Genomic DNA, 27,826 nt, shown 5'->3' on the forward strand with positions numbered 1-27,826 from the left:
TACTCCACGGCATCCCTGGTGGTTGTTAGCCATCTGTGATTTCAGCACTGAGAGCAGTGGAACTCACCTTTGCTCACTTCCTGAGATGAGATGACAAACCCGAAGCCTTCCCCATGCCGCCTGTGAAGCTCCACCTCTACTGGTTTGGGCCCTGCCCCCTCTTTGCCCTCTTTTGCTGCAATAGCTTCTCCTCCTCTGGTGGGAGGAGGATCCCCAGCAAAACCTTCTCCCTTCAACAAGTCGCAGGGCTCCAAGGTAAGAGTGACAGGAACTGAGTCTAGGAAGCTCGTACTTTGGATGAGGGATGAGGGTGGAGGCCCGTTAGGAGAATGGGCTGGAGGGGCCCCTGAGGAAGCAAAAAAAGTCTTAGTGATCAGAGGGGGGAGGGTGAAAGACTATGAATGTAAGAAGTAAAAAAAAAGCAGATTCAATGAGCTTCAGTTATTGATACAGTAGTCCCCAAACTTTGGCCCGTGGCCCAACTCCACATTTGGCCTGGCCCCCTTAACAATATCAGAGACGTATCCGTTCAACTTGCTGATTCTTTAAGTGTGATTATGCAAGCTGCTTTATTTATTTAACTTTCCAAACATTGCATCCTGTTCTGTGTCCTGATTGGCTAGAGACCTTGTCGATCAATCTCCTCTGTGCTGTGTCTCCTGTAGAAATGCATGCAGCTCTCCACATACATACAAATTTTCAATTGCGATCAGATCTTTGTTTTTGTCCTTGACTTATTTTTCTACGAATGTTTGAACTTTGAGAATTTAAACAAGAGAGAAGTGTGAAAATGTTCATGTCTGTCTGAGAAAAGTGTACAAAATTAAAAGGAGTTTTACAACTTTAAAACATCTATAATCCTTCATTGCTGATTTGATCTTCATGAGTTATTTTAGAACGTAACACCCACAATAAATGAGAGAGCTCTGTACTGGTGAAAAGGTAACGCATAAATATGCCCAGCTGCAGCAGAAGACAAAAGATTTAGACTTTTTTTTCAATGAGAGCTGCTCATTTTTATTTTTGAAGTCAGCGCAAACTGTGAGATGTGTGAGGAGGTGCAGTCCAAATATGTTTTTTCTGGCTTTTTTCTTTAAAGATCACAGAGAGTTATTTAATTATTTCATAAATAGTGTCATTTATTTCATTCAAATGATACTTATTTCTTTCCTGATTTCTTTTCTCTAAAGATCCCAGAAGGGGTTATTAATATTTGGTTATGTGTGACTTTCTGGAAAACCATAATTGTTTACATTTAGACACACACTGCAATTGTTACACGTTTTCTGTTAGCCTACAAACTGACCCCTGCCCCACATCAATGAAGAAACAAGTTAGGTGGCCCTCACAAGAAAATGTTTGGAAAAGATTGGGGGCCCTTGATCTCCAGCAGGGGCTGGAGATTTTGTTGATAAAATGAGTGGATACGTGGCACAAGTGGCTCAGATTGCTGACTTCTGCTGTGAGCCGCGCCTGACTCGGATTTTGGGTCACGGCTGTCACTCTGCGGGTGTTCCCTCCCCCGGAGTGGAATCCACAAGCGAGGCGAGCCCAGGAAGTCTGTTTAGTGAGTTAGGTTTAATATCTTATGTGATTCATGTCTTCATTTAAAATTCTTAAAAATGATTGATGACTCTGTTGTAGCATGAACATGATGATGAAGCTGAGTCATTAGAACCATTTGTTATTTATTTTTTATGTAATTGTTTAATTTCTTAAGATTGTGGGATTCTTTCTATACGGCTGTCTGAGCTGTATGTGACTGCATGTGGCTAAAAGTGCTAGTATTGCAATCAGCATCATCAACTCATTTAGAAAAACACATTGCCCAACATGCTAACACTGGTAAGAGCTACATGTGATACACAGCAAATTTCCAGAGTTGAAAAATCTGGAGTTAGGCAAAAAAGTGTGAAAGAGTTGGATTTCAGGAGTTTATTTTCTAAATGTGACTATACTAAGCTTTATATTTACTCTTTTGAGTTGTCAAATTTTCGAGTTTATTCATGGGTGTTAAAGAACCTCCAGTTAACTATCTGTGGAGTTGATGGCTGGGTGTGGTTGGGTGGGGCTGGAGTGAACGGTGGAGCTCTGTCGGGGCATGTCCAGTCACAGCAGAAGTCGTCGCAGCACGCTTTTTTTGCGCCAGAATTTCGAGGCATTATCATGAGCGGTAGAACTTTGTTGTGAGGTAAGTAAAACAAAAACTTAAAAAATAGTATAATAAATGTACTGTTGTGTAAATGTTTTGTGCATTTCAAGGGAACGATTTGCTTTCCCCTTCATTTACCATTTAGCACTTGTTTAGCATATTAGCTAAGGTGCTATAGTTCGGTCATCATTAAAATTACTCAATATAATATTGAAAAGTGAACGTCTAATTACTATGGAGCTGGTGAATGAAAAGTTTTGTGTAGAAATATGACCGTGATTCTGCATTTCTTTTTACATCGTCGAAACGTGCAGGTTTTTTTGTCCGGTCAAACAAAGCTAGGTTAGCCTAAATGCTACGTGTTCTGGGTTCTCCTTAATAAATTATCTGATAGCAGAGAGAACTGCTTGTTGAATGTGTGCGTTATCCATCTATTACTATGTACGTTTTGCCTCGATTTAGACTTGGTGGGGTTACGTTTTTGTTAACATTCTTAGTTATAGTTAGAGATGGCAGACACAGAGCTTTGCAAAATTGTTTTAGTATACTGTATAATCAGAGAAATGGCATATATGAGATGAACCCTGGAGAACCCAACAATTTTGTTCAGCAGGGCTTAAAGTTAAACCATTTTTTTTGGCACATTTTAGAATGCTGCTAATAACAGCAGCCTAATTTAATATAAAAAAATAAAAACATTAAAAAAACAAGGGCCAGATTTGACCCAGTGGATTCTCCAGGGTGACATATGTTCACCCTTGTTATTCATGGTGAAAACTGCTACAATCAAGCAAAGTTTTTTGTATTCCAGGCCATCATGTTGGTAAAAGTAAACTGTGGAGGAAAGAAGAAGTACATAAAACTTGAAGAGGCATGCTTCTCTGATTTTATTAGTGCAGGTAAGAATATATATGAAATAAACCGTAAATATAATATTTGCCTTTTTAATTTTTTGTTGTTCTTATATAGTTCAGCAGAAATTTCTCATACCAGAGACTACAGCACTAAAGGTCACAGATGACCAAGGTGTCGAGGTTGATGAAGATGTTTTCCCAGAAGTTGCGACAGCTAAAGAAGCTTGTTTTTTCATATACACCCCAAATGGTAGGGCTATTAAAAATTATATTTTATTGCAAATACATTTGCTGAGGTTTGTTTATTTAACAGGCAAAAAATGTATTATTAAATGCCACCTAGATGAAATGTCTAGAATTTAATATTTTATTCTTTTTATGCAAAGGCAAATGGTATTTTTTTCTTTTTTTTTTTCAGAGGGTTCATCTGAAGAATCATCTCAGACCTTTGGCTCTTCAGACCAGACAGAGTATGTGACTCTTACACCATGCGGTAAGCAAACCTTTCTATAGAAGTCAGATGATTTAAGATTTCACTTTGGGATTCTATTAGCCACATTTCCACGTTTTTTTTCTAATCTTCAGATTTGACCGTGCCACAAGAAGAATGTGAAAGACCCCAAGTCTCACGGATACGTTGTCGCTCTCAAGCAGTCTGAGTAGTGACACAAGTGATTCTGGGGGGAATCAACCAATGGACAGTGTTTTTGCAAAAAATGTAATTGTTTTTCCTTACATGATTTTGACATTTTTGTTTAAAAAAATATTTATATGAAAAAGACAGTTATTAGAGATAGTGTTTGTTCAAAATAAAACTTTTAGCTTCAGCCTGGAAAAGGCTGAAGCTAAAAGTATTTTTCTGTCAGGAAAAATATAATTCATAGATTTTCAGATCTGTTGAACCATTAATGTTTTTTTCCTCCATAAATTCAAATGAATTTGACCTGCATCTTTACCGGCTGGTTCAGCGCGCTTCAGGCCGTATGTCTGCGCGCGGACACACGCACACTTTTAACCGAACAGGATTTGTAAAAATATATTTAATAATTAAGTTGCAAATTTCAAAAAAGAGGAATGCATGAAAATATGAGGCTGGAGGAGGGACACGAATCTCTTTAATATTATCAATACAAAATACGTGTTTTTTCCTGCGGGACGGGAGACGATACAAAATCAATGCATCTCTATTACTGTGCGGGACTTAATTCTATGAGTTCTGCGGGTGCGGGCGGGAGTGGACATACATATTGCGGGAGCGGGCGGGAGTGTAACGCATACCTTGCGGGAGCGGGCGGGATTGGTCAGAAATTCAGCGGGCGCGGAGTCTTTATAAACAAGTTGTTTATATGAGTGAATTTCTGCTGTGTTTCAGTCATGCCAAAGCCTTGAAGATCATCTCTTGACCACTGAAGTAACAAATCAGCCATACCTTCTTGCCACAGGAACTTCAAAAGCTCAGGTTTCCACCTTCTACATCATCTTGGACAAAAATCTTCTCCCATGTCAGGCATGTACAACTTTAGGAGCTTTTGATGAACTGTTCAAGTCCCATTTTGTTTTCAACGTGAGGTATGATGATGCTCTGTCTAGTCTGGACACATTTTTGCAGACTACAGTGTACAATATTGATGTGGGCACAACTGAAGAAACTCCAAGAGTCAAGGAGCTTAGAGCAAAGCTGCTAAACAAGCATTAATTGGCCTATTTAGCCAACATGTTAACCCTTTATAGGGCAAGTGACTGTTTTTGGTCATTTCTGCACCTGTTACTTATCACGCCCTTCCCCCGTCTCAGTGAGTTCAAGAGTCATGGAATCTTTCCCCATGACTCAGTAAAGATCATCCTCCATTATAGCTTACTCAATTGTGCAACTTGACCAATCAGCAGAGAGCAGGGTCACATCAAATTTCCCTTTTTCTCCAAAATGAGAAAAAGTTGCTTTTGCAGCTCAGTTCACTGGACATTTTCAAAGGAATCGTCAAAACTAACCATGGTAAGTTGATGAAACTCATACATTTTATTGTTGAATAGTTGTGTTAAGTGTTGACATATAAGTTGTTTGGGGAGAATTTATTGAAATGAGTGAAAATACGGCATGAAAAATGCAGGCACCATATTTGATCATATGCCCTTTTCACTAAAAACAAAATTTTACTTGGTATGTCTGTTTTTGGACATATGCCCTATGCATCTAACAAACCATATTAGTGCATTTTCTTTACAAATAAAGAAATACAACTTAGAAATTTTTTTTTTTAATGTTGCCAAATGTTTTATATCACTATACAGTGATTCAGAGAGAATTTAAACACTGTTTTTAGTTTATGAATAGTGATAAAGAGTGATTTTTGTCAGTTTATGATGTTATGACAGTTGTTTTATTGCATGTGTTTAATTTTTAGCTTCCATCAATTTTTTATGGCAAGAGGAGGGAGACTGCTGTTGTGCCAGTCCACCCTGACATTAGTGATGATGATGAGGATCAAGATGATGATGTGTCAGACCCCGACTTCGCCCCACCCACCAACAACCAGGACATTCCCAGACCCTCACACACAGTTGTGTGAGGGTCTATTCAACACTTTTGTTATCAGCACTTTTTGTTATTAGCACTTTTATGTTCTAAAAGTGATGTTCAAATGTTCAAATACATAATGTGTTTTTCTTATATTTATATATATATGTATACTTATTGGAATTTGTTTTACCACTCACGGGCAAGTGACCAAATACGGTAACTTCATTGGCATTGATTTTCTACGTGAAAATAAAAAAAATTGAAAAATGTCACCAATGATATGAAGTCTTGTTATGTTCTCCAATAACTCTCTAAGGTTGAATTTTTGAATTTTAGAGTATTTCATTTAGTGCCCTATAAAGGGTTAAGGTGTTTTCTCTGTAAGTCAACCTATGCCTCGGTTTTACTTTTGTTTAGGCACCTTAAACTCATTCACGGAATGTATCCAGGAAAAAATCTAATCCTGAAATGTGGTCAATTAGATTGTTGTTTACAGTTCTCAAGTTATTCTGGGTTTAGGAGACATCTTCTAAGGATACATTCTTTGACTGAAGACACAAGTGCTACTACTGACATTCCCTCCAACAGCCGCATTGAACCCATTACTCATTCTATATCCTCGAATGATGAAATGCCATCTACTTCATCTCAATTTCTAAACAAAGAAGCAAACCTTACAATGCCTACCCAGAAAAAAGAAATGTGTGCCTCAGTTATAGCCAAGCTTTTAGGTAACAGTGTGCCAAATACAGTTGTTATGTCCACAATTGAAAATTTAGAGGAATTAGTTGAAGATCTGCAGTCTGATATAAGGGACAAAGTATTAAACTTACTCCCTGTTGGTAATCCATCAAGGCCTGCCATAGAAAACCTTTTTAAGAATTGGGATAATCCTTTTAGCCAATTAAACTCTGACACCAAATGGAAGAAATACTTTAGGGATAAATGGGGTGTAGTTGAGCCAGTTGAAATACGTCTTGGAGTCAGGTATGATACCAGACGAAATAACAGCACAGGAACTTATGAACAAGTTCCTGTTAATGACAAATTTATATATATTCCAGTTTTGAAAACACTCCAATTCATTTTTTAAAATGAAAACATTTGTAAAATGATGGAAACATGTAGTCACTCTGAAACATACAAGGTGTGATGGGAGCTACTTCAAAAGTCATCCTTTATTTTCCGTTGATAAATTTGCCCTTCAGATACAATTATACTATGATGAATTTGAATGTGCAAATCCTCTTGGATCAAAAAAAGGAATACACAAAGTAGGCTGCTTTTACTTTATTCTCAGAAATCTTCCCCCAATGGTGAATTCCACCCTCATGAACATCCATCTGGCTTCTTTATTTTATGCACAAGATGTCAAGAAGTATGGGATTGACGAAATACTGAAACCCCTCATAAATGACTTAAAACCACTAGAAACTGTTGGTGTTGTTGCTCCATTTGCTGAACAACCTGTACTTGGCACACTTGCTCAAATCACTGGCGATAACTTGGGCATGCATTGCATTCTTGGGTTTGTGGAATCATTTAATGCACATTATTTCTGTCGCTTTTGTTTAACTGATAAATCTTCAGTTCAGTTTGTGTTCTCAGAGGATGACCCAAGCGTGATTTTAAGATCACCCGTTCTGAATGATCAACACTGTGCTCGTTTGGCTGATGATCTAACACTAAGCTCATGTTTTGGCATAAAGAAGAAAAGCACACTTAACACTTTGAAATACTTCAATACGGCAGAAAACTATGCAGTAGATATCATGCATGATATTTTGGAAGGGGTTGGCCAATTTGAGATAAGACTTCTTTTTGAATATTTGATTGAACATTTCATTTCCAAAGAAAGTTTACTGAACAGGATATATGCTTTTAATTATGGTTATTTTGAAAACAAAAACAAGCCAACAAGCCTTAATCTTGATTGTGTGGGCCATGGAATTGGGTTAAATGCAACACAAACACATAAACATTGTGTTTGCATATGATATCACTGAAGGCATGACAGTGTATTTAAAACACTTAATCAGCGAACATCATAAGCTCTTCAAAGAACTGTACCCATCAAAGAACTTGCTTCCAAAACATCATTTTATGGTCCACTACCCTAGATGTATCAGAAAAATTGGACCTCTTATTCACATCTGGACTATGCGATTTGAAGCCAAACACAAATTTTTTAAAGATTGTGTGAAGAACTTCAAAAATTTAACAGTATCACTTGCAAATAAACACCAGCTTTCAGTAGCATATCACTGGGAATGTCTGTCAGTTAATGCCATTGAGTCTGGTCCAGTTAAAACTTTTTCACTTGAAACAGTTGAATTTTCAGATGTTATAAGAGCGTATCTTCGTGCTGATTCTCAACTCACTGTTTGCATGACAAAGTGGGTCAAGTGTTCTGGAGTTGAGTATCGAGTTGGACTTTTTGTCTGCAGTGCTACTGAGCAAAATATGCCACTATTCCAAAAAATAGTTTCAATTTTTTTACACTCTGGTAAAGTGTTTTTTGTTTTGGTTCAGCACGAAACTTGTTTTCATGACCACCTCCATTTCTTCCAAGTGACTGAAAACATACCCAGGAAGATTTTTGTCATGGAAAGAGAAAGATTAAGACATTTCAAGTGTTTTGATGCTCAGATGTCATATGGGTCTGATTCACTCTCTTTTGTTGTGTCAGAAAGTTTTATTATCTAAAAGGGCTCTTGTTTTTTGAAGAGTAGTCTACTTCATCTTCTATTGTCCTGAAAAAACAATTTTACAGATCTGAATGCATGGTAAAAAAATGCACTTTTTACAGAATTTTGTATGGGATACACTGGCTTTTATTTTTTTAATGCAATGTTTTTATTGCAGTTTTGACAATGTTTTTTGTGAATTGGATACAACATATTACAACAATACTTTATGTATGGTGTATCTGAAAAATAAAAACAACAAAAGAAGTTCCGAGTATGTCTTTTATTGTACATTATAAACAAATATATAGAGTTAAAAGTTGTTTTTTGTTTCTTTATCTTTTAACTCTAGTAAGAGTTAATAAAAAAACTAACTAAACTGTTGAGTTTTATTTTACTCAGGGTAGGATTAAAAGTTTACACTAATAAGAGTTAAAATTAACTCTGGAAACTGAGTTAAAATATTAACTCTAGCAAAAGAGTTACTTTAACTATTATTCTGAGTTTTTTTGATGGTCACATATGTACACTCAGATTGAGTTAATTTTAACTCTCATGGAGTTTATTCCAAAGACTAAAATTTGCTGTGTAGGTTGATAGAAAATCCACTTTGTTCTAAACTTTTCTGTTGGTTTTATCTCCATAGAAACCATTTTGGTCGCCTAGGGATACTCAACAGATTGATGTGAGTCTCAGACTAATCGGAAAATGTACCGGTAAACTTTTGGATTACTTTAGCAATAGAGGATTTTTAATAACCACGCCCTTATTCCTTATTTGTCAGTATCCAATGTTATATGAATTTGTTCAGTTCTAGCCATGGATGTGTGCATTGCATTTTTACAATATTCCGTTAAAATAAGAAATCTTTCCTCATAAGGAAACATTATGGGTCCTTGCAGTCAGTGACTGCAGCAGGCCATAAATAACCCTTGTGCTATCTTAGATGACCCCCCCCACATTGACGTGTTCTCCCTACCATGACAAAGGTGGATAAAGGTGGAAAGATTTCATGTAATCCATGGACACCAGTGAAGATCACAAATCATTGAAGAAAAAAGGTCCAGAGCACTGTCTAGTGGGTCTAGATGACCCACCTCCCAATGTTAAAGTGCCTAGGATAGAACAAGGGTTAGAGCAGCAAGTGGCGTTGTATGACCTGCAGGTGCTAACCGCCCTCTATGTGCCACAACTGCCCTTGCAGTTTCACCAAAGAGGTAGAGAAACAAAAACAAAACAGCAGCTGTTAATAATGATTATGGCCCGTAGCATTCACTGAATGCAAGGACCATATTGTTTTCGCAGTTGGAAGACTGTCTGCGCCATTGAACCAAAGTTTGACCCCCACCACCTGTGCGAAAAGTCAGCAAAATATACACAGCGATTTTCAATTTTTTAAAATTTTTCTTTCAAGTTTACAATTGTGCTTTCAAGATAAAAACTTTTTTATGATGTAATTTTTCCCCTATCTTTTTATTTTTTCTATTAATTAAATTACAATCTGGTTTTTATTAATTTTAAACTTATACTGATTTGACCCCATAAATTTGGTGTGCAGTTTAATCAACATTTTTAGATGTCTCCTACTAGGAATGAGCCTTAAGATAAAATGGGGGGGTTACCTTGATGGGTCCCTGTAGCTGGATGGTAGTCCTTTGGTTGACCTTCAGGGACCAAACCAGCCAGGTTGAGCAGGGGAACACCCTCCAGCAAGGCACCCGCGGACGGAAAAGGCAAATCAGGTGAAGACGGGCCATGAGAAGAGGAAGGTGTGGTCAGGATATTCGAAGAGGGCTGAGACTTGTAGAGGTTAGGAGTAACGACCAGAGAGGAAACTGGACCTGTAGAAAGACATTGTAAAACTCTAAAGAAGTTTTGGAAAAGAACCCTGTCACACATGGACAAACTGTCCACAATAGGTCCAGGACAGACCTCAAGGATTATATCTCCTCATGTTTCTGCGTTGAATCTAATTTAGAACAGGCTTTCAAGATTTTCTGACAGCGCTGGATTGGACTGAAAACCCATAGAAGGGTGAGAATACCGTAGCTGGTCAGAACTTTAAAAACCAACACCTGACATCCACAGCTTTTTTCTGGCACTCTGTGACCTGATGAAGTCTGAGGCTACATTTAAACCACCATTACTAAGGAGAAGTCTATGTGAACAAGTGTCAACCAACCAACCAACCAACCAACCAACCAACCAACCAACCAACCAGCCAGCCACCCAATCAGTCAGTCAGTCAGTCAGTCAACCAATCAGCCAGCGAGCCAGCCAGCCAATCAATCAATCAATTGATGACCAATCAATCAATCGACCAATCAATCAATCAATCAATCAATCAATCAATCAATCAATCAATCAATCAATGCATTATTTGTACATAATTTATAAAATCAAAGCAAAAAAGCTAGCGCGTTGTTAAAACATTACCTGAAGTCTATATTAGCCCGAAAAACCTCAGTTGATGCCAAATTAGCCAAAAAAGCTAAAATGTTGCTAAAATGTTAGCTAAACTACAAATTAGTCTAAAACGTAGATGTCAATTTAGCCAAATGAGCTAGCATGACGCAAATATAACAGCTCAGTGCCAAATTTTTTGAAAATTAATGTAAAAGATGCAAACATAGCCAGTCAAGCTGGCATAATGACAATTTACAGGCATTTTGCTAATCTACTTAAAATACTGATACAAACTGAATTTACTCCAAACTCGTGTAATGAAGTGGATCTGTTATGGATTTTCAGCTAACAGTGAATAAGAAACATACATGTGTCATTGAAAGAGTCAAAGGTTCCCCAAAGCCCGTCTCAGTGTGTCTCTGTGTGAGTGTGAACAAGAGTGTCGTCTCCATGGTAACAGGTTTAAAGTCCAGGTTTGCTTGCAGCTGCATGTCATCTACTACACAGCACAAATCTGAGACGGACAGACTTTGTCCTGAACAAACTGACGCTGTGTCTAAACTATAAATCAGATCGAAATAATTCTTTCAGTTTTAAAAAACTCACAAGTTGAGTAATCCAGTGTAATACATTTAATTAGTCTCTAATAGTGTCAGTCTTTATGTAAATTTGATCATAAAGTAGGACTTTTTTTCTCTGCTGTGCTAGAAATGCCATGTTATCCAATGGCACAGCTTCAATTAGCACTACCACAAAACAAATGTTCATATCTTCAAACCTCTTTCACTTATCAAAATAGTTGAACCCTTGTGCAACTAGCTTTTGAGCTACAATGTGTGATGGTTTCATGTCTGTAGGTTCAAGAATGTAATCACAATTGCAAGTTAAAAACATGATTTGGTGTGAGATGCAGCGAGCAGATTTTCCTACATTTTGCTAAAAATAATCATGACTCTGTGACAAACGGTGTTTGAGAAATGACAGTTTGTTGGGATAATTTCATTTTAGAAAATAGTCCACTTCACAATGGCGCCTAAGAAGTTGGAAAATGAAATCAATGAAAATCCCTAAGATAAGTTTTTATGTAACTGGTACTTAATATGCTTTTTTTTGTGGAAAATTCAAGATGGCGGCCTCTTCTGAAAGTCCATGAAACTTCTGTGGTGGTTGTATACTTAAACTGGCTTGGCTGGCTGTCAAATTTTGTCAAAATCGCAGGAACAAAAGTGTCATTTTCCCATATTGTGGAAAAACATGAAAATTGCCAAAACTTACACTTACACAAAATGGCCGCCAAGCCGTAGGTTGTGTGGCCATCCCATGATATTATCATAATATTATAGTGAGTTTTTGCCCTTATGGTGGGGGTCAACATCTTGCTGAAAGGCGCAGAAATGTTTCAACTGTGAAAACAATATGGTCCTTGCAGTCAGGGACTGCTGCTGCGGGCCACAATTGATACAGCAGATGACCCACAATCCTCAGCTAAAAGCAGGTCATGGTCCACCCTGAGAAGAGCTGTTTCACTGCTGTGACAGGATTTAAAACCAGACTCAAACTTCTGAAAAACATCATGAAATTCTAGATGGTCCTGTAATTGTACGGAAGTGATTTTGTAGCATAATTGAAAATAAAAGTCAATACTAGAAATGCTTTTTCATTTTCTACTTAAAAACCGCTTATTCTGTGTCATAATTAAAACGAAAATGCAAAGAGGGGATTGCATTTTCATTTTAACATCCGCCCTGCGAATAGTGTAATATTTCCAGAGGGGAGGCGGGGCGATGACGTCAGTGCTATCTCCGTGTGTCCGGCTGCTAAGAGACACATGCTAGCAGCAGTGTAGCTTTGTGTTAGCAGCAGAGGAGACGACTTTGTGACGGTTGTGAACTTCTGATGATTGTACACAGCTTCTCAGGACTACGTAGCAGCATTTCCGCCTTCCGCGGTCCTCCTTCGGACGCACCACAGTTCGTCGAAACTTCCCCCCGGACTAGCTTTGTCTTTGGACTGGCAGCCACCTTCGTATAGTGGAAAACGAAGCACCGCGATCCGAAGCTCCAGATCGCTCAAGGTGGAAGTGCTGCTACGCAGATCTGAGAAACTCTAAACCATCAGATGAATTTGTGTTTCCAGTGGTGTCCAGAAAAAATAAAGGCTAATGGAATTCCTACATATTTACATCCAAGATGCTCATTGCTCGCACAGAGTTTTAAGTACCTCCACAGCTCATTTTTTTTAGCTCATATTAGCCTAATGCTAACCCACCAAAACAGAAATAAACCTGATTCTAAAAAAACATGCCGGGAGTCCAGCTCTGATAAAACGACACAAGAACAAAGAAAACGCATTTGAATTGATTTCATTCGTTTTTGCTGAAAAGCACAATTTTTTATTTTGTTTTCCAGGCTTTTTTTCCCTGCAGCATATTTACAGAGGTCAAAATCTTTTAATTATAAGATTTTTTTTATATATGAAATGACAGAAGTAAAACAAACTGGAGATTGGCATTTAATTTCCAAACGCTGAACCTCAAAGCTGGCAGCTGCTGACAAGAAAAGTGTGATGGGAAAACAACAGCAATCCTCCACCTCTAACTGCAGCTTGAGGAGAGCTGAGGATAACACACAGTCAAGAGGAAGAAGTTTTGAGTATGGCGTGAAGTGTCCAGACTGAAGCCACGTCTCCCTCAGGAACATCAAATCCAGTTCCCGGGAAGTGAAAAAGTCCTTCAGGATAAATGTTTTGTTTGCGAGAGATCTGGCATTGACGAGGGCCGATCTCAGAAACTCCGACCCGTGATGGAAGATGAGGAGGCCTGACTCAGCGGATGGAGATTCGCGAGCTCCACACTACGTTTGGTGAACCGACACTGACGGAGTAAATGCGCGTTTTGGGCTTCCGGTTTCAAACCCTCATCTTAGGGCCTCGCTAGACAAGTTTTTTTGAGTGTTCTCAAGCTCTATTCACAGAAGTGTCACTGTTTGAAAATCGATCATGACGGAGAAATGAATAATGGTGGTTTGTGTATGGCTGGAATTCTATAACACTAAGTCTTTTATATCTCAGAATAGAGCTGTGAAAGAAAAAGTCTGGAGCAAGATTTGTGGGTTTGCATTGCTTCAACATTTCACACCAAGGCTCTTCCAGCTGTAGATGTCTGAACTGCACTATAAACAAAAGAAAACAGAAGAAGAAACCCTCTCCCTGCTTGTGAACGCCATGGGTTGAATGTATGTTCATGAATCCACAGATAGCGCATTTTTGAAAGTGCAGCACATGCCTGGTGTGAACTTGATGAAGAACTTGAGATAGTGTTTAAAGGTGAGATCTTACCCCCTCTGTAGACCAGCAGAACTACCTCTCCTTGTTTGATATGTTCCTGCAGAACTCTCTGAACCTGGAATAAATATAAACACTCACTATTAGATCACCAATCTGAAAAGTTAGAGCTAGCACAACTAATGTTGTCAAGAGGTGATACTGTTATTGTTTTTAATGCTAATAAAGGTAATGCTGCTGATTCTACTAACTGTAGAAGTGTTGCTAAATGCTATTAAGGCAACTAATGCTAATAGTTTAACAGGGGCTAGTGTGTCACCTGCAAAAAGCTGAGGCTCTGTACATCGGCCCCATTAATCTTTACAATGATGTCTCCTGTCTGCAGTGACAGACACTGCCTGCGATCCCAGACCCGCTTCACCACCACTTGCTGGCCTCCCTGTCCTCCTGTTGTCAGAGTAAATCCGAGGGCCCCACTTTCACTCTGCCCAACTGCAACTGGCACAAGTTCTCCCACAAGGCCTGAGCTGGTGGACCCTGTTACCAGTGGAGGAATTAGCCCTATATTTCCACGGGAGGTTAATGAAGCTGCCTGGTGACTGGCTGGACACCCATTAAAGCCACACGGTGGGGCGTCTTTGGGTGAATTAAGGACAGGGAATGTCATTGGCATTGGCAGGTGCTGAACAGGAGTTGTGGAGGAGGACAGATAATTGTTGCTGGTTGTGGAGTTGGTGGAGTTCTGGGCAGCGCTGGTTTCAGGCAGATTTAAGGGTAGTCTTGACAGAATGTGAGAGGAAGAGGAGGTGATTGGTAGAGTGGAGGTGGAAAGGTCACTGTCTGAGGACTTGGAGCTCTGATGGAGAAGGCGGGATGAAGAGGGGAGGGCAGGGAGAGTGTTGCTGTTGTAGCTAACCAGGGAGGATCTGTGTGGAGGAGAAGCAGAGAAAAGATAGCGGAGCAGTTAGCAAACTGATGATCATGTTGGTAAAACACAGAATTAAGGGCTGTCATAACAACAGCAAAAACTCCATTGCTAGCACAGCAAATAATATTACTAGCTAATGCTGGTACTATTACAACTGTGGTCGCTGAAAAAGCTGTTCCCACTTGGACTGACCTTCGAGTTCCAGTGTTTGATGGACCACCTTCAAAGTCACTGTGGTTGGGTGGAGTCCTCTCTGGAAGAAGAGGTGGACAGAGTGCAGGCTCGGAGGATACGAGGGTGACGGGCTCTGTCAATCCGTTCGCCATTAGAGGAGCAAAGGAGACTGGGTTATGTACAGCACCTAAAATGTGAATCAAAAAATAGTTTCTGTTAGTGAGGTGTGTCACGTATCTAACTTAACTTACTCAAATAGAGATTTAGTTTTCCTGGCTTTTTAAACTTGTGCTTTTCAATTTCTATATTTCTTTTTATTTCCACAAATCAATAAAAACAAATTATCTGGCACAAGTTCGAATGCTACAAACCCAGAGAAAATCAAGGGGAACAGAAAGAAGAAAACTGGTTTAATTGCACCTTTTACAGTTTTTGGATAAACACTTTTAGAGTAAGAATATATATACAGTACAGACCAAACGTTTGGACACACCTTCTCATTCAAAGAGTTTTTTTTTTATTTTCATGACAATGAAAATTGTAGATTCACACCAAAGGCATTAAAACTGTGAATGAACACATGTGGAATTATATACATAACAAAACAGCTGAAAATATGTCATATTGTAGGTTCTGCATAGTAGCCACCTTTTGCTTTGATTACTGCTTTACACACTCTTGGTATTCTCTTGACAAATCTTTACAACAACTGTTAAAAGGAGACTGTGTGAATCAGGGCTTCATGCTAGAATATCTGCTAGGAAACCACTGCTAAAGAAAGGCAACAAGCAGAAGAGACTTGTTTGGGCTAAAGAACACAAGGAATTGACATCAGACCAGTGGAAATCGGTGATTTGGTCTGATGAGTCCAAATATGAGATTTTTGGTTCCAACCACCGTGTCTTTGTGAGACGCAGAAAAGGTGAACGGATGGACTCTACATGCCTGGTTCCCACCGTGAAGCATGGAAGAGGAGGTGTGATGGTGTGGGGGTGCTTTGCTGGTGACACTGTTGGGGATTTATTCCAAATTGAAGGCATACTGGCCAACGGACCATCATTTATTTTTCAACAGGACAATGACCCCAAACACACCTCCAGGCTGTGGAAGGGCTATTTGACCTTGAAGGAGAGTGATGGGGGGCTGCACCAGATGACCTGGCCTCCACAGTCACCTGAACCCAATGGAGATGGTTTGGGGTGTGCTGGACCGCGGAGTGAAGGCAAAAGGGCCAACAAGGGCTGAGCATCTCTGGGAACTCCTTCAAGACTGTTGGAAGACCATTTCAGGTGAATACCTCTAGAAGCTCATCAAGAGAATGCCAAGAGTGAGCAAAGCAGTATTCAAAGCAAAAGGTGGCTACTATGAAGAACATACAATATGACATATTTTCAGTTGTTTCACACTTTTTTGTTATGCATATAATTCCACGTGTTAATTCACAGTTTTGATTCTTTCAGTGTGAATCTACAATTTTCATAGTCATGAAAATCAAGAAAACTCTTTGAATGAGAAGGTGTGCCCAAACTTTTGGTCTGTACTGTATATATATTCTTACTTGGGTCTTGTCTGGTGTGGTAGATCTACACCTTTGGTCTTGTCTGGTGTGGTAGATCTGAACATCTATCGCTCTGGTGCTCGGGGCTTGTTCCTGAGCTGCCAGGATGAGTGCTAAAGTGCTGTCCTGTAGACCAGCCCTTTCTAGCCATTGGTAGGACTTCTTGATATCAGCCACTTCAGTAATGGTCCGGCGGTACATCCCATGCAGGCGTTTGTCCTCCCATGAGGGGTCTGTCCTGTTGTTTTGACCTTTGAGCTTGTTCATCTATCTGGCTTCATTGTCTCTTGTGTACCTCTTTAGGCAGCTGCACAAGGCTAGTGGCCTTTGTTTGGCAGTTTCCAGTCCTTCAGGTATGGGAATCTGGCTGTATCTCTTAGGTTCTTGCTTTCTCATTGTACCTCTTTGAGCCTCTGTCAGCTTACTCACATCCCTCCGAGTTGCCTTGATTTTGGCCTCTAACCGTTGCTTCGATGGTGGGTATTGTTTTCTCCCATGGTTGCTCTTATAGCCAAGCATCTCAAGGATCACTGCTGCTGAAGTGTAAACCAGTTCCTTGGTTTCTGTGATTGTTGTGGTAGGAATTACCCTCAATGCTTCATTCACAGTTTCCAGGAGACTTTCAGGTGGTACATCACTTAACCGTTGTAGCTGGTGTCAGGGTTGCCTAGTGTTCATTCTAGACATGATCTTGTCTTTCAGGTCAGTTGCTGCCTCGCTCAGCGTATCTGTGGTTGTTGGAACTGTGTACCCAAGCTCAAGTGTGGTATAGCCTCCTCTCTGACCTGATGTTCTGGCTCTCCTGTGGCATTGTAATTGTTTTGTACCGCTTCAATTTCTCAAATTGTGATGGGAGTTGCCGTTTGTAAATATTAGAACAATGGACTACAAGTTGCTTGGCAGCAAGCCTTGATTGTGGGTGTAGAAGCATGTAACCTCACTGGGTGGGATTGCTTGAGAAGTAGCATTCCAACAGAACCTTATCCATTTTTAGTCCATTTCCGTCTTGTTCCAGTAGCCCACTTTCCATCAGAGTGCTCTGGTCCCCCAGCACCTGATGCAGACCTTGTTTGGCTGGAAGACAAAGGTTTGCCTGGATTGTGTTAATTACCCCCAATGATTCTATTCTACTCATGGAATCGAACCAGATTGATCTATGAGGCAGAATCAAATTGACCTATACCACTAATAATAATTTGAAAATAAAATAAATCAATAATCTAATCGAAATCGGAAAATACCATTTAGGTTGAGACACGGTAGGTTTATTTTAATTTACTGTAAAAACGACCAAGTGCCATCTCTTGTCAATGGATTTGCCATTCATTTATTGTTCACTTGTTTGTACACATATTTCATTCCTACGTCACCTGCACTGTTCAGTAGCAGGTATTACCCACTGGTTAAAGTTTTGGCTAAAGATGTCCTGGATCCACTTTAGGTCAGTGAATCGGATCGGCAACCACAAATATCGAGTCTAACCTTTGTTAAAATGAATCGTTACACCCCTAATGTTCATATATATGTACGTTTCTGCATTATAGCATAGAGGTATGTTTTTGGTTTACATTAGAGTATTTTGCTTAGACAAACCTAGAATAGCCCAGTCTGGCAATGTTTGTCATATTTCTAATTTCTAAGCCATACTTGGAATTGAACAAAGAAAATTGACTGTATTTCTGAAGCAGCTCTTTTTAAACAAGTTTTTTTTTACCGTGATTTGAGATTTGGTTTCTTTAATGGATTGTTTTAGATTGTTCCGTACCTTGACTCTTGAATTGAATTGAAACACACCTTTCCTTAGTTTTTAGTCTGAATTTTGGCAGCGAGAAAATCTTTTATAATTTGTCTTTTTAAAAATCTTACTTGTATGTTGTGTGGCAGACAATTCTTGTGTTTTATGCATTATTGTAAACATATTTTGTTCAATTGAATCTTAAAATTTTGCTATTTTTCATTTACTGAATAATGAATGGGATGGATCTCGCATTTACTGCCAGAGATCATTCTTATTGCCATCATCATTCTTATTTTTTTTGTAGAATAAAATAAATTTTACATATGTTTCCCTTATATTCAATATAGTAAGTCAAATCCGGCACAAAGAAAGACTTACTCAGTTGATACAGGGCTTTGTTGTTCATAGCTTATTGATCTTTATGAAGCACAGCAGTTGTTTTGCCATTTTGTTTTGATTAAATTGATATGGGACTTTGAAGTGATCCCCTCATCAATGATCACGCCCAGAAATTTAACTTCCTTCATTCTCTCAATTTGCATTCCATCTGTTTCAAGTAAAATATTTAGGTTTGTGTTTCTGTTGCTAAATATCACGAAGGATGTTTTTTTGTTGTTTAGTGATACTTTATTTATATCAAATCATTGTTTTGTCATTTATAGTTCCAAATGTTCTAAAACAGGGGTCAGGAACGTTTATGACATTAAGTGCCGAATCATCACCAACATTAATGCAAACTCCAATACAAGGAAATACGAAAACATTTCCAATATATCTGAAATGTTATTTAATTCAATTCACAACCAGCAGATCATATAGCTTTTTTTAAACATATTTTGGTATTATTCATCTTATTCATCTTTTGTTACAATACGAGACAGGGCCTGACTAACCTAATGTAAGTTCATTCTGTGATGGTGCTTATATTTCATCTAGAATGAAATATTTGTACCTTTTTTTGTATCTTAATTATAGTAATATGCATTTTCCTCACTTGCACTTTGTCATTATTTTGATTTTTTTCAAACCCAGTAAATGGAGTAGTGATCAGTTGTAGTATTCATTTTAAGACTTGTTTACATTTCATAGACTTTTGGCAGATCAGAAATAAAGTCTGTGTTTAATCTGATCTTGCTTGGTTTTTATTTCACAAACTGAATTAAAACTTCATAAACGTCAGTGATGCCAAAAACATAAAACAAAAACAAAAAAACAACACATTTGCAATCATATGTACAACAGCTGACGGATCAGCTTTGTGCTGTTCTCGCTCACGCGTGCCCTCACGTTCCATCCACAGACACTCGCTCATATCGCCTCACCCGCCATCTCATCGGCAACGGTTTAAAACACAGGGTCATATTACAACGTTTTAATTTCACTGTGGCAAACTTAGTTTTTTTTCCTACGGTGCATATTAATTTAAATCACCCACTTTTGAAGGCTGGTGGCAAAAAGTCATGGACATTGTGTGAAACAATAAAGCTTTATTGAGATACCGGGATAGGCTCCAGCAGCCTAAGATGAATGAATGGATGAATGAATGAAAAGAAGTGCAATATTTATTGTGTGTGTGTGTATGTGGGGGGGGGGGGGGGGGGGGGGGTCACAGTTACAGTGCTGCATGAATGGACCCTTTTCTTATGACCCCATAGGGGAAAAAGGCTTATTGTGAAAAGAGATTGTCACTCAAACCCAATGAGTTTTTTTCAAATTCGAAATATAAGTATGCCTACCCCAGGTTGCTGACCCCTGTTCTAAATTATTGGCTACGTGAAAAAACGTTATCAGAAAACAAAATTTTATCGTTTTGGATGCCCTACTAATATCACTTATAAATATCACTACAAATTGAATAACTTTCTTGGTTCTAGGACAGACCATTGTGGTACTACACATGTTGTACTGCAAAGATTTTATTAAGTGTTATTTGTATGTACTGTTTTCTGATTTAAATAGCTAGCTAGCCATTGAAGAGCCATTGAAGAGAGGTGGGCAAGACACTGAACCCCACCTTGCCACTGGTGGTAGGTTGGCGTCAGTGTTCGGCAGCGGAGCCGCCACCAGTGTGTGAATGTGTGTGTGACTGTAGAAAAGCGCTATATAAGTATACGCCATTTACCATACCCCATGTTGCTTTAGCATTACGGTACTTCTATTATTTATGGTAACTTGCCGTATTACTTTTTATTTCTGTGTTTTTATTATAGAGACCCGTTCATTTTTTTTTGTTTTATACCCTTCCTCTGCTTCTTTAATTCTCAGTTTTAGTAATGTTATGCATAAGTTATTGTTCTTTTCACAAGCATTCTGAAGTCCTTTTGTCATCCAAAGTTTATTTATACAATCTTTTCTCGTTAACTTCCTTATCTGACAGTTTTTTTGTATAAGCTACTAAGTATATGTATGAAAGAATTGTAGACGTTGTTTACATCCTTTACATAAACAGCATTTCAGTTGGGATGTTTCAGGTCTTTTTAGAGCCTCCAGGGCCTTTTGGTGACTTGTCCCTAGGGATAGGTATCGATAAGCTTTTACGGAAATGGACTAGAAAATGGACAAGGTTCTGTTGGAATGCTACTTCTCAAGCAATCCCACCCAGTGAGGTTACATGCTTCTACTATTCTTACTGATACTGCTTATTGATCCAGTATTTAAACAAACTCTTATTGATACTTTTTGAGGATGAAAAATAAAAAAATAACAAATTAAGAACATAAAGTTTTTTATTTCCTCATTATGTAACAATGTTTTTTTAACAAAACATTTTACTCTATACATTTTTCCAACTTGAAAAGTAAAATACATGAAAGATAAAATTAAAAGAAAAACAAACATCAATGTTTTGACCTATTGCTGTCATGATGTAAACATAAAACAAATTAAATAAATGTTTGACTTCATAAAATCATCCCAGGGAAAGTCTCTGCTTCAACTCCTGCAGTCAAAGCTGCGTCTGAATCTGACCCCCGTGTTTCCATCTGACAGTTTGAAGCCAAAGCCCCTCCCTCACCTCTCTACCTGCTTTTCCTCTCTACCTGTTCACCTGTTCACATCCTCTGTAGCTCATTGTCGTTTTCCTGCGCTACTCAGTCTGTCCTACACAGAGCGCAAAACATTATAGCAGCAGGTTGACACGATAGTTGGGGCGCTCTAGCGCAGATTTTATTAATTTTACGTGCGCCGTGTACTGTCAGAACAACAGCACCCCCCCCGTGCACACATATAGCCAGACAGACCTCTCCTCTTCAGCGAGAATAGCAAAATTAATATCATTATTAATTAACAGAAAATTGACTGACTTGGTGAGTTAAATATGGCAGATAACGTTTATATCTTGTGGGACAAGCAAAAAGCGACTTCTCCAGTACCGATAGCAGAACTGTTCAGGTCAGATCTTAACGATACTTCGGTCTTGAAGAATGTGGCCCCGGGGCTCGTTTAATACCGGGACTCGGTACCCATCCCTACTTGTCCCTAAATTGTATTTTGAGTTATGGACTCATGTGTTTTATTTGACTTAATTATATTACCCATATCTATATTAAAGTTGGCTCATACAAAAACAGAATTGTTGCTTACATTGTTAAACCAGTCTGTGAGTGTATTTGTGAAGAACCTGACGCAGGTACGAGGTGGTCCCTGAACCCAACTAATGATACAATTCTTTTTAATATCATTTCTAATGAAATCATTTCCATTACATCATTAAAGATGTTTGTCATGCTGTTGATCAGATTACATTTCAGGTCTTTGCATATGTGCAGGGTAATCCCTCCACCTTTTCTAGTCTCCCTGTGAAAATAATAAATCTCACATTAATTCATCTTTTAGCCAAGTTTCTCTTATTGTAAAGACACTAAATCTTTTTCCATAATGTGTTAAGAAGTCCTTTATTTTGTCGCAGTTAGCGGTCAATCTTTTTACTGTGTTTAATTGATACCATTCCTTCCCCAGAACCCCTTCATTCAGTTCTTGCTGGGTGTAGTATTAATCTTCATCATCTACGTGAAAAGATAGGCCTGTGTCCAGTATTTTCCTGGGTCATATATTTTATGATCAGATTCATGTTGTATGTTCATTTCAATGTCAGTGTGGAGTTTTCTTGGAATAATAAAACATATGACATTTTAATTCATGTGAATCCTGATCATACAGATCTTGAATTAAAAATCGCTGTTGATTTGCTAGCTCTGTAGACGAAGCCTCCCGTAGGGAAAAATTGTTCTCCCCATGGTGATGGTTGGTGACGGCTCTGACCTGCCATGCCGTCGTTGGCATCTAGAGTGCAGCTGTAGGTGAGGTGGGTGGGGCCCCGGCTGGCATCAGAGGGCTCACTGGGAGTCTGCACCTGCTGAGTCCAGAAGCCACAAAAGAATTGTGTCATGAGCAGCGTTTTTCTGATATTTCCTTTCGTGTTTAAATGAGAGAATGTTTAAATGTTATGTTGCAGGTGATTCTTAGTGAAATCTCTCTGAAAATATTCAGAGAGACGCGAAGCAGTTGTTTAGCTTCAGTCATTTTTTTTATTTGATTTGAAATGGTTTATTTCAAGCAATTAAGTAGAAATAATACACAACAGCAATATAATCATCAGTTATACATTCATACAGTAACTAATCAAACCTAGGATAATTAGTCATTTTAATAAATATTGCTTGAAAGGGAGTGGGAGGAAGCGAATTTATATAATCCCACCCCGTTATACTGTAACCATTTTATTACATGATTTGTCAATATCCGGTTCCCAGTTTTTATCAGACAGAATTAAAAATCATAAGGTATCGATAAAGCACATGACAAAGATGAATTACTTAATTATTACGTCAAAAATAACTATTTTAGAAATCAACATGGCAAATGCAGATCAGTCATCTGAAATATATGCAGATTATGTTACTTATAAAAGCCATTCATATGAATAAAACATAATACTATATCAGTAAAGTAGACACAATACTGTTTCAGGAATTTTCATAGCAAAATTTCATCAAGTATCAAAAGTTAAAAACATGTGCAAAATTATGCTACATTAGGAAAGATTTTTGAATCAATTTATCAATTTTTGGAGAAAGTGAAGTAATATCATCAAAAGTCAATCAATTTAACAATTTTCAGTCATCAAACTCTGTAGTACATTTCTTTCCTTAACCTGTTCAGAATACTGCAATCTCTTGGACTGAGAAAGTAGTATTTTATTTGCTGTTATTTTTCAGTTTAAAATGCAAAATAAAAATATTTTAGCATCAAAAATTCTATAGTATGACATCTTCTGACTGGAGAAAAGGCACTTTTTCTTACACATGAAAAAATGTACAGGATGCAATAATGTCTGACTGATCTTCCATGTTTCCTGACATTTAGGAAAGAGGAATAAAAGGCTCCGATGGATCATGTAAGTGTAGGATTTTACCATCTCCAGACTCTGTTTGGGACAGCCATCAGGGTTGTAAAGCATTGGGTACCCTCTTCTCAGCACCACATCCACACTCTGGCCCATTGGGACCGCCTTCAGCATCTCCACCACCTCTTTGTGGGACCGACCCAGCACGCATGTGTCATTGATATAGACTAGGATATCCGCTGGAGGAGCAGGAGATAAGAAGAGTGTGTACGTGTCACGTGAACCGCATTAAGAAGCTCGTTGCACAGTCCACAGGAGTTGGAAAAAAAGATGGAGTCGAACAAAAAAGAAAAAAATTGTACAACACACCTGCATCTCACCCATGTTACTCTAACTGTTCCCTTGCTTGTTGTTCAATTGTTTACTACAACGTCTAGGCCGCAGCATGCTTGTACGACCTCGGTATGTCATGAGGGCCACCTGAATGCGCCATACAAGTTTGCCCATTTTTAGCCTGCAGACTATCTAGTTGTAAGGGCAGTTGCGACTAAGGCTTTAGTTACTTTGTTGTAAACTTTGAAAAATAATTTAAAACTTTTCATCAACTTCAACTGACTGTCATCATGTCAGCTACAGCAAATTAACACAATAAAGACAGAAGAAAACAGAGGAGAGCCAGGAGTCAACAGGAGTCAACAGAGAATCTGTGTTAGGGAAATGCCCACCGAGCTGTCCATCATCAGAAATTAATGGAAGCTGTGGAGCCGTAAATCGTTGCTCCTGCATTCATTTTGGATAATGGACACCTCAGAGGCTACTATCTTGTTTACATCATGGTCACTTACGAAAAAAAAGAATTAGTAAATCAATTATTAGAACTTTAATCTTGTTATTTTTAGGTTGAAACGGTTTTTCACAAGAAGCTGACCATGTGATCAAGGTTTGACGCACTATTGGCTACCAAGCCTGCACCTCGCTCAGGGGAAAGTGGTGAATACTAAATGTCATAAGTTATAAAAGGAACAGTTCAGAGGGAAAGTTCACCTCTTATTGCTCCTCTTGTCCAGATGATGAAGAATAGGTTTTTTTTTCAAAGAAATAAAGTCCACAAGCGGTTTCTAGATCGCTTTGGTTAAAGAAATATCCAAATCTGATCATAAAATGTGCATCAACAAACAATTTATTTCATTAAGCCATAATAAAATTATTTAACAACACATATTCAGGTACGAGGAAACAACTGTCTTAATGAATCCATATTTGGAGGAAAACTCCTGGTTTTGACTGTAGAAAGCAGCTTAATTTTTCTTTGAAGTCGGAGACTCTTCTTCAGTTTGGTACCTCGCTCGTTTCTCCCCAAAAAACGTTCCTAATATGTTTTATTGCTTGTTTTTTACTAGCTTTTTAGCTTTGGGCTAAAAATACAAAAGAAGCTGCTTATAGTCTCATGGCGCGTCAAGACAGACGGATGTGGTGAACAGAATCCGGTAGTTTTCCAAAATAAAACTTCCATGATTATCAGAAAATGAACAAAAGGTAAATAATCAAAGTACGTGGGTGCACACAGTTTTTTTCTGTCTGCGGCCTGGTACAAAGTGGCCGCCCAGGGGGTTGGGGACCACTGATCTAAACGGTCTCCCCTATAGCTCTCAGTAGTTGGGAGGGTAAATGTAGTTAAAATGTCAGTAGGCTACCGTACGGTGGCCCAGAAGGGTCACAACACAACACTTTAGATTTCGCAACACAACACAAAGTAACACACTACATTTCGTCACACTAAAAAAATTAACTCACAACATGAAACAATAACCGACCTCCATGCAAACCATTAAAAATCTTGGGATACTGATCTTCAGATTCAGTTTTTCAGTGCACTTTTGCATGCCTTTTTTCTCTCTCTACAGTGCACCATGTTCTGCATCCTAATTAGCTATGGACCTTGTCAATCAATCTGCGTGTATCTTTACAGATATGTGCAGCTTGGAAGAGTTACATATATCTTTGAACACAATCAGATCTCTGTTTTCATTTTTAAAACCGCTCTTATTTTTCTATGAAGGTTTGAACTTTGAGAATTTAAACGAGAGAGCAAAGTGTGAGAATGTCCAAGTCATGACCCCCCCCCTTCCATTGAGGTGTTCTCCCTACCATGGCAAAGGTGGATAAAGGTGGAAAGATTTCATGTAATCCATGGACACCAGTGAAGATCACAAATCATTGAAGAAAAAAGGTTCAGAGCACTGTCTAGTGGGTCTAGATGACCCAACTCCCAATGTTAAAGTGCCTAGGATAGAACAAGGGTTAAGGAGTAGTTACATTTATTTTTCATTACATTCAGTTACATATATAGGTTATATCTGGCCCTTTGAGGACGACCACTATACTGATGTGGCCCTCAGTGAAAATGAGTTAGACCCCCCTGCTGTATAGAGTCACATGACCAGTGACTTCTTTTTTGAATGAACTAGATGCCAATGGCGTACAGTTGTGTAAAGCTTTTCCCACAAAGGCATAGACCCCAAATGGACATTCCTTTGCAAACTGATCTGTGGAGAGGAACCCTGTTACCCTCCATGACTTTACATTTACATGTCTAAATGCTTTTTGTCACAGGTCTGTGTGGATCAGTTGCAGCTTGCAGCATTACAGCAGTCACACCTGTGTGCTCCTGGGGGTGCAGCTATAGGTGTACCTGTGTTAAGAGCAGGGGGTCCTCCAGGTGTGACGCTGTACACCTGCAGAAACTCTTGTGGTCGACTCCCTCCGACAATGTTGAAGCCGAAACCTCGAGGCCCTTTGGAGAGCCGAGTGTGGATGGAGTAACCACGCAGCAGGCTGGGCTGTTCTGTGAAATCTGGGACTGTCAGGAGAAAGAAAGTGTGCGGTGGGAGATTGTTGATAACAGAGAAGTTTCCAGACTGAATATGACTCACAATAACAGAAGCATCACCAGCAGGCTGACTTACGCTTGGAGCAGGACGCCGTCTCTTTGCTCTGCACACGAGGATCCACCCAGCTTTTCATCTTTGTCACGTGACTGACACATTGAGACTCGGCATCATTATATGCATCAATTGCTGCCATTGTACATTCACCCTCTGTGCTCAAAATGATCTTTATGGAGTAAACACTGGGAAACCAAATGTTATGTCAATCTTTGCAGCCTGTGAGAAACACAGGAAATAAACAAAGAAGTAACCTGACCCTGACATTGGTTGTGTCACCCACAGAGTGACAGACATAGCCGACCCCACAAAAAAGATTGACTTCTCCTGACCTCAGCAAACTTTTGAAAATGTGTAGCCCCTCCTCATGGGTCAATAATCCATCCAAAAACAGTAATCAATGATGTTCCCTGAATTTAATCTATTCATTTTCATTTGACAACTATTATTTTACAAAACAACAACTGCAGAAGAATTACAGATCCATGCAGAGAGACTGGCCCGAATGACCTAGACTGTGGAAGGTTTGGGTCAATCTAGATCAGGGGTCAGCAACCTGCGGCTCCGGAGCCTCTTTCATCCTTGTGCTGCAGCGCTCTGTGGTTTTGTAAAATACTATTATGTTCAAAGATTGCCGTGGTGCCGTTGGGATGTGCGAGCGGGCAGGAGGGAGAGAGCAGCGTGGACGCGCAGAGGGGGCGTGTCTGCAGCCGTGAACGGCGACCAGAGTCTGTGATGGGATGGAAAGTTCTTCTAAAAAGACACTACATGTTGAGTGACAAGTCATGCATCATGCAGAACCTCTCCGGGTCCTCCGTCGAGCAGGTGTTGTATTTTTGTGAACAGGTCTGGACCGGGAGCGGGTCGGAACCAGGTGAGCTGCTCATCCCTGGAGCGGCACCCCTGTTCTGACGACTAGGCAGGCAGTAAACAGGAAAGGTTCATAAAAATGTGTTTTTATTTCTATGAGAAACTGATCCAAATGGCTCTTTGAGTGGTAAAGGTTGCTGACCCCTGATGTGGAATAAGGTGCTCTTCAGCACCAGTTACAGCTACTGCATCTCAGTGAGTAATAGAATTAGGAAACATGGACAGTAGTTCAGGCGAGACTCGACATAACTGAGAATGAAAATGGTGAAAATGATGGACAACTCCAAATAATATATAATTTTGTATCAATAAAGTCACTTTAACAAAGTAGAGTCAAAGTAACAAGTAACATTTGATCAAATATGAAACT

The 27,826-nt window shown here is 39.1% G+C and overlaps 1 protein-coding gene and 2 long non-coding RNA genes across 9 annotated transcripts in view; 2 read left to right on the plus strand and 1 right to left on the minus strand.

The window, feature by feature from the left end:
• Window positions 1–27,826, minus strand: part of LOC105354474 (membrane-associated guanylate kinase, WW and PDZ domain-containing protein 1) — a 160,029-nt gene that overhangs the window by 40,316 nt on the left and 91,887 nt on the right. For 3 of the 4 annotated variants that reach the window (XM_011477671.3, XM_020704938.2, XM_020704940.2), the window contains exons 8-16: window positions 26,608–26,678; window positions 26,334–26,501; window positions 23,711–23,880; window positions 22,558–22,651; window positions 15,020–15,188; window positions 14,219–14,825; window positions 13,954–14,017; window positions 9,834–10,052; window positions 68–346 (exon numbers count right to left, since the gene is read on the minus strand). In XM_011477671.3, the coding sequence (XP_011475973.1) occupies window positions 68–346; window positions 9,834–10,052; window positions 13,954–14,017; window positions 14,219–14,825; window positions 15,020–15,188; window positions 22,558–22,651; window positions 23,711–23,880; window positions 26,334–26,501; window positions 26,608–26,678 (1,841 nt within the window). The remainder of the gene's footprint in view (window positions 1–67; window positions 347–9,833; window positions 10,053–13,953; window positions 14,018–14,218; window positions 14,826–15,019; window positions 15,189–22,557; window positions 22,652–23,710; window positions 23,881–26,333; window positions 26,502–26,607; window positions 26,679–27,826) is intronic. The other variant, XM_020704939.2, reaches the window with a different exon arrangement.
• On the plus strand, window positions 183–26,844 carry LOC110015402. 2 transcript variants are annotated; one of them, XR_002290600.1, is made up of 2 exons: window positions 183–255; window positions 26,255–26,844. It is a non-coding gene; the product is annotated as an uncharacterized LOC110015402 (long non-coding RNA). The 2 variants fall into 2 exon arrangements; XR_002873580.1 differs by lacking the exon at window positions 183–255 and adding an exon at window positions 23,395–23,692.
• Window positions 840–8,491, plus strand: LOC110015398. Of its 3 annotated transcripts, none has more exons than XR_002873575.1 (6): window positions 840–2,191; window positions 2,964–3,051; window positions 3,122–3,256; window positions 3,425–3,499; window positions 3,592–3,724; window positions 4,379–5,395. It is a non-coding gene; the product is annotated as an uncharacterized LOC110015398 (long non-coding RNA). The 3 variants fall into 3 exon arrangements; XR_002873576.1 differs by lacking the exon at window positions 840–2,191 and adding an exon at window positions 5,409–8,491 and having other exon boundaries at window positions 2,200–3,051; window positions 4,379–4,999; XR_002873574.1 differs by lacking the exon at window positions 840–2,191 and having other exon boundaries at window positions 2,200–3,051.

The sequence above is a fragment of the Oryzias latipes genome, chromosome 7, assembly GCF_002234675.1.
Source record: "Oryzias latipes chromosome 7, ASM223467v1".
NCBI lineage: Eukaryota > Metazoa > Chordata > Actinopteri > Beloniformes > Adrianichthyidae > Oryzias > Oryzias latipes.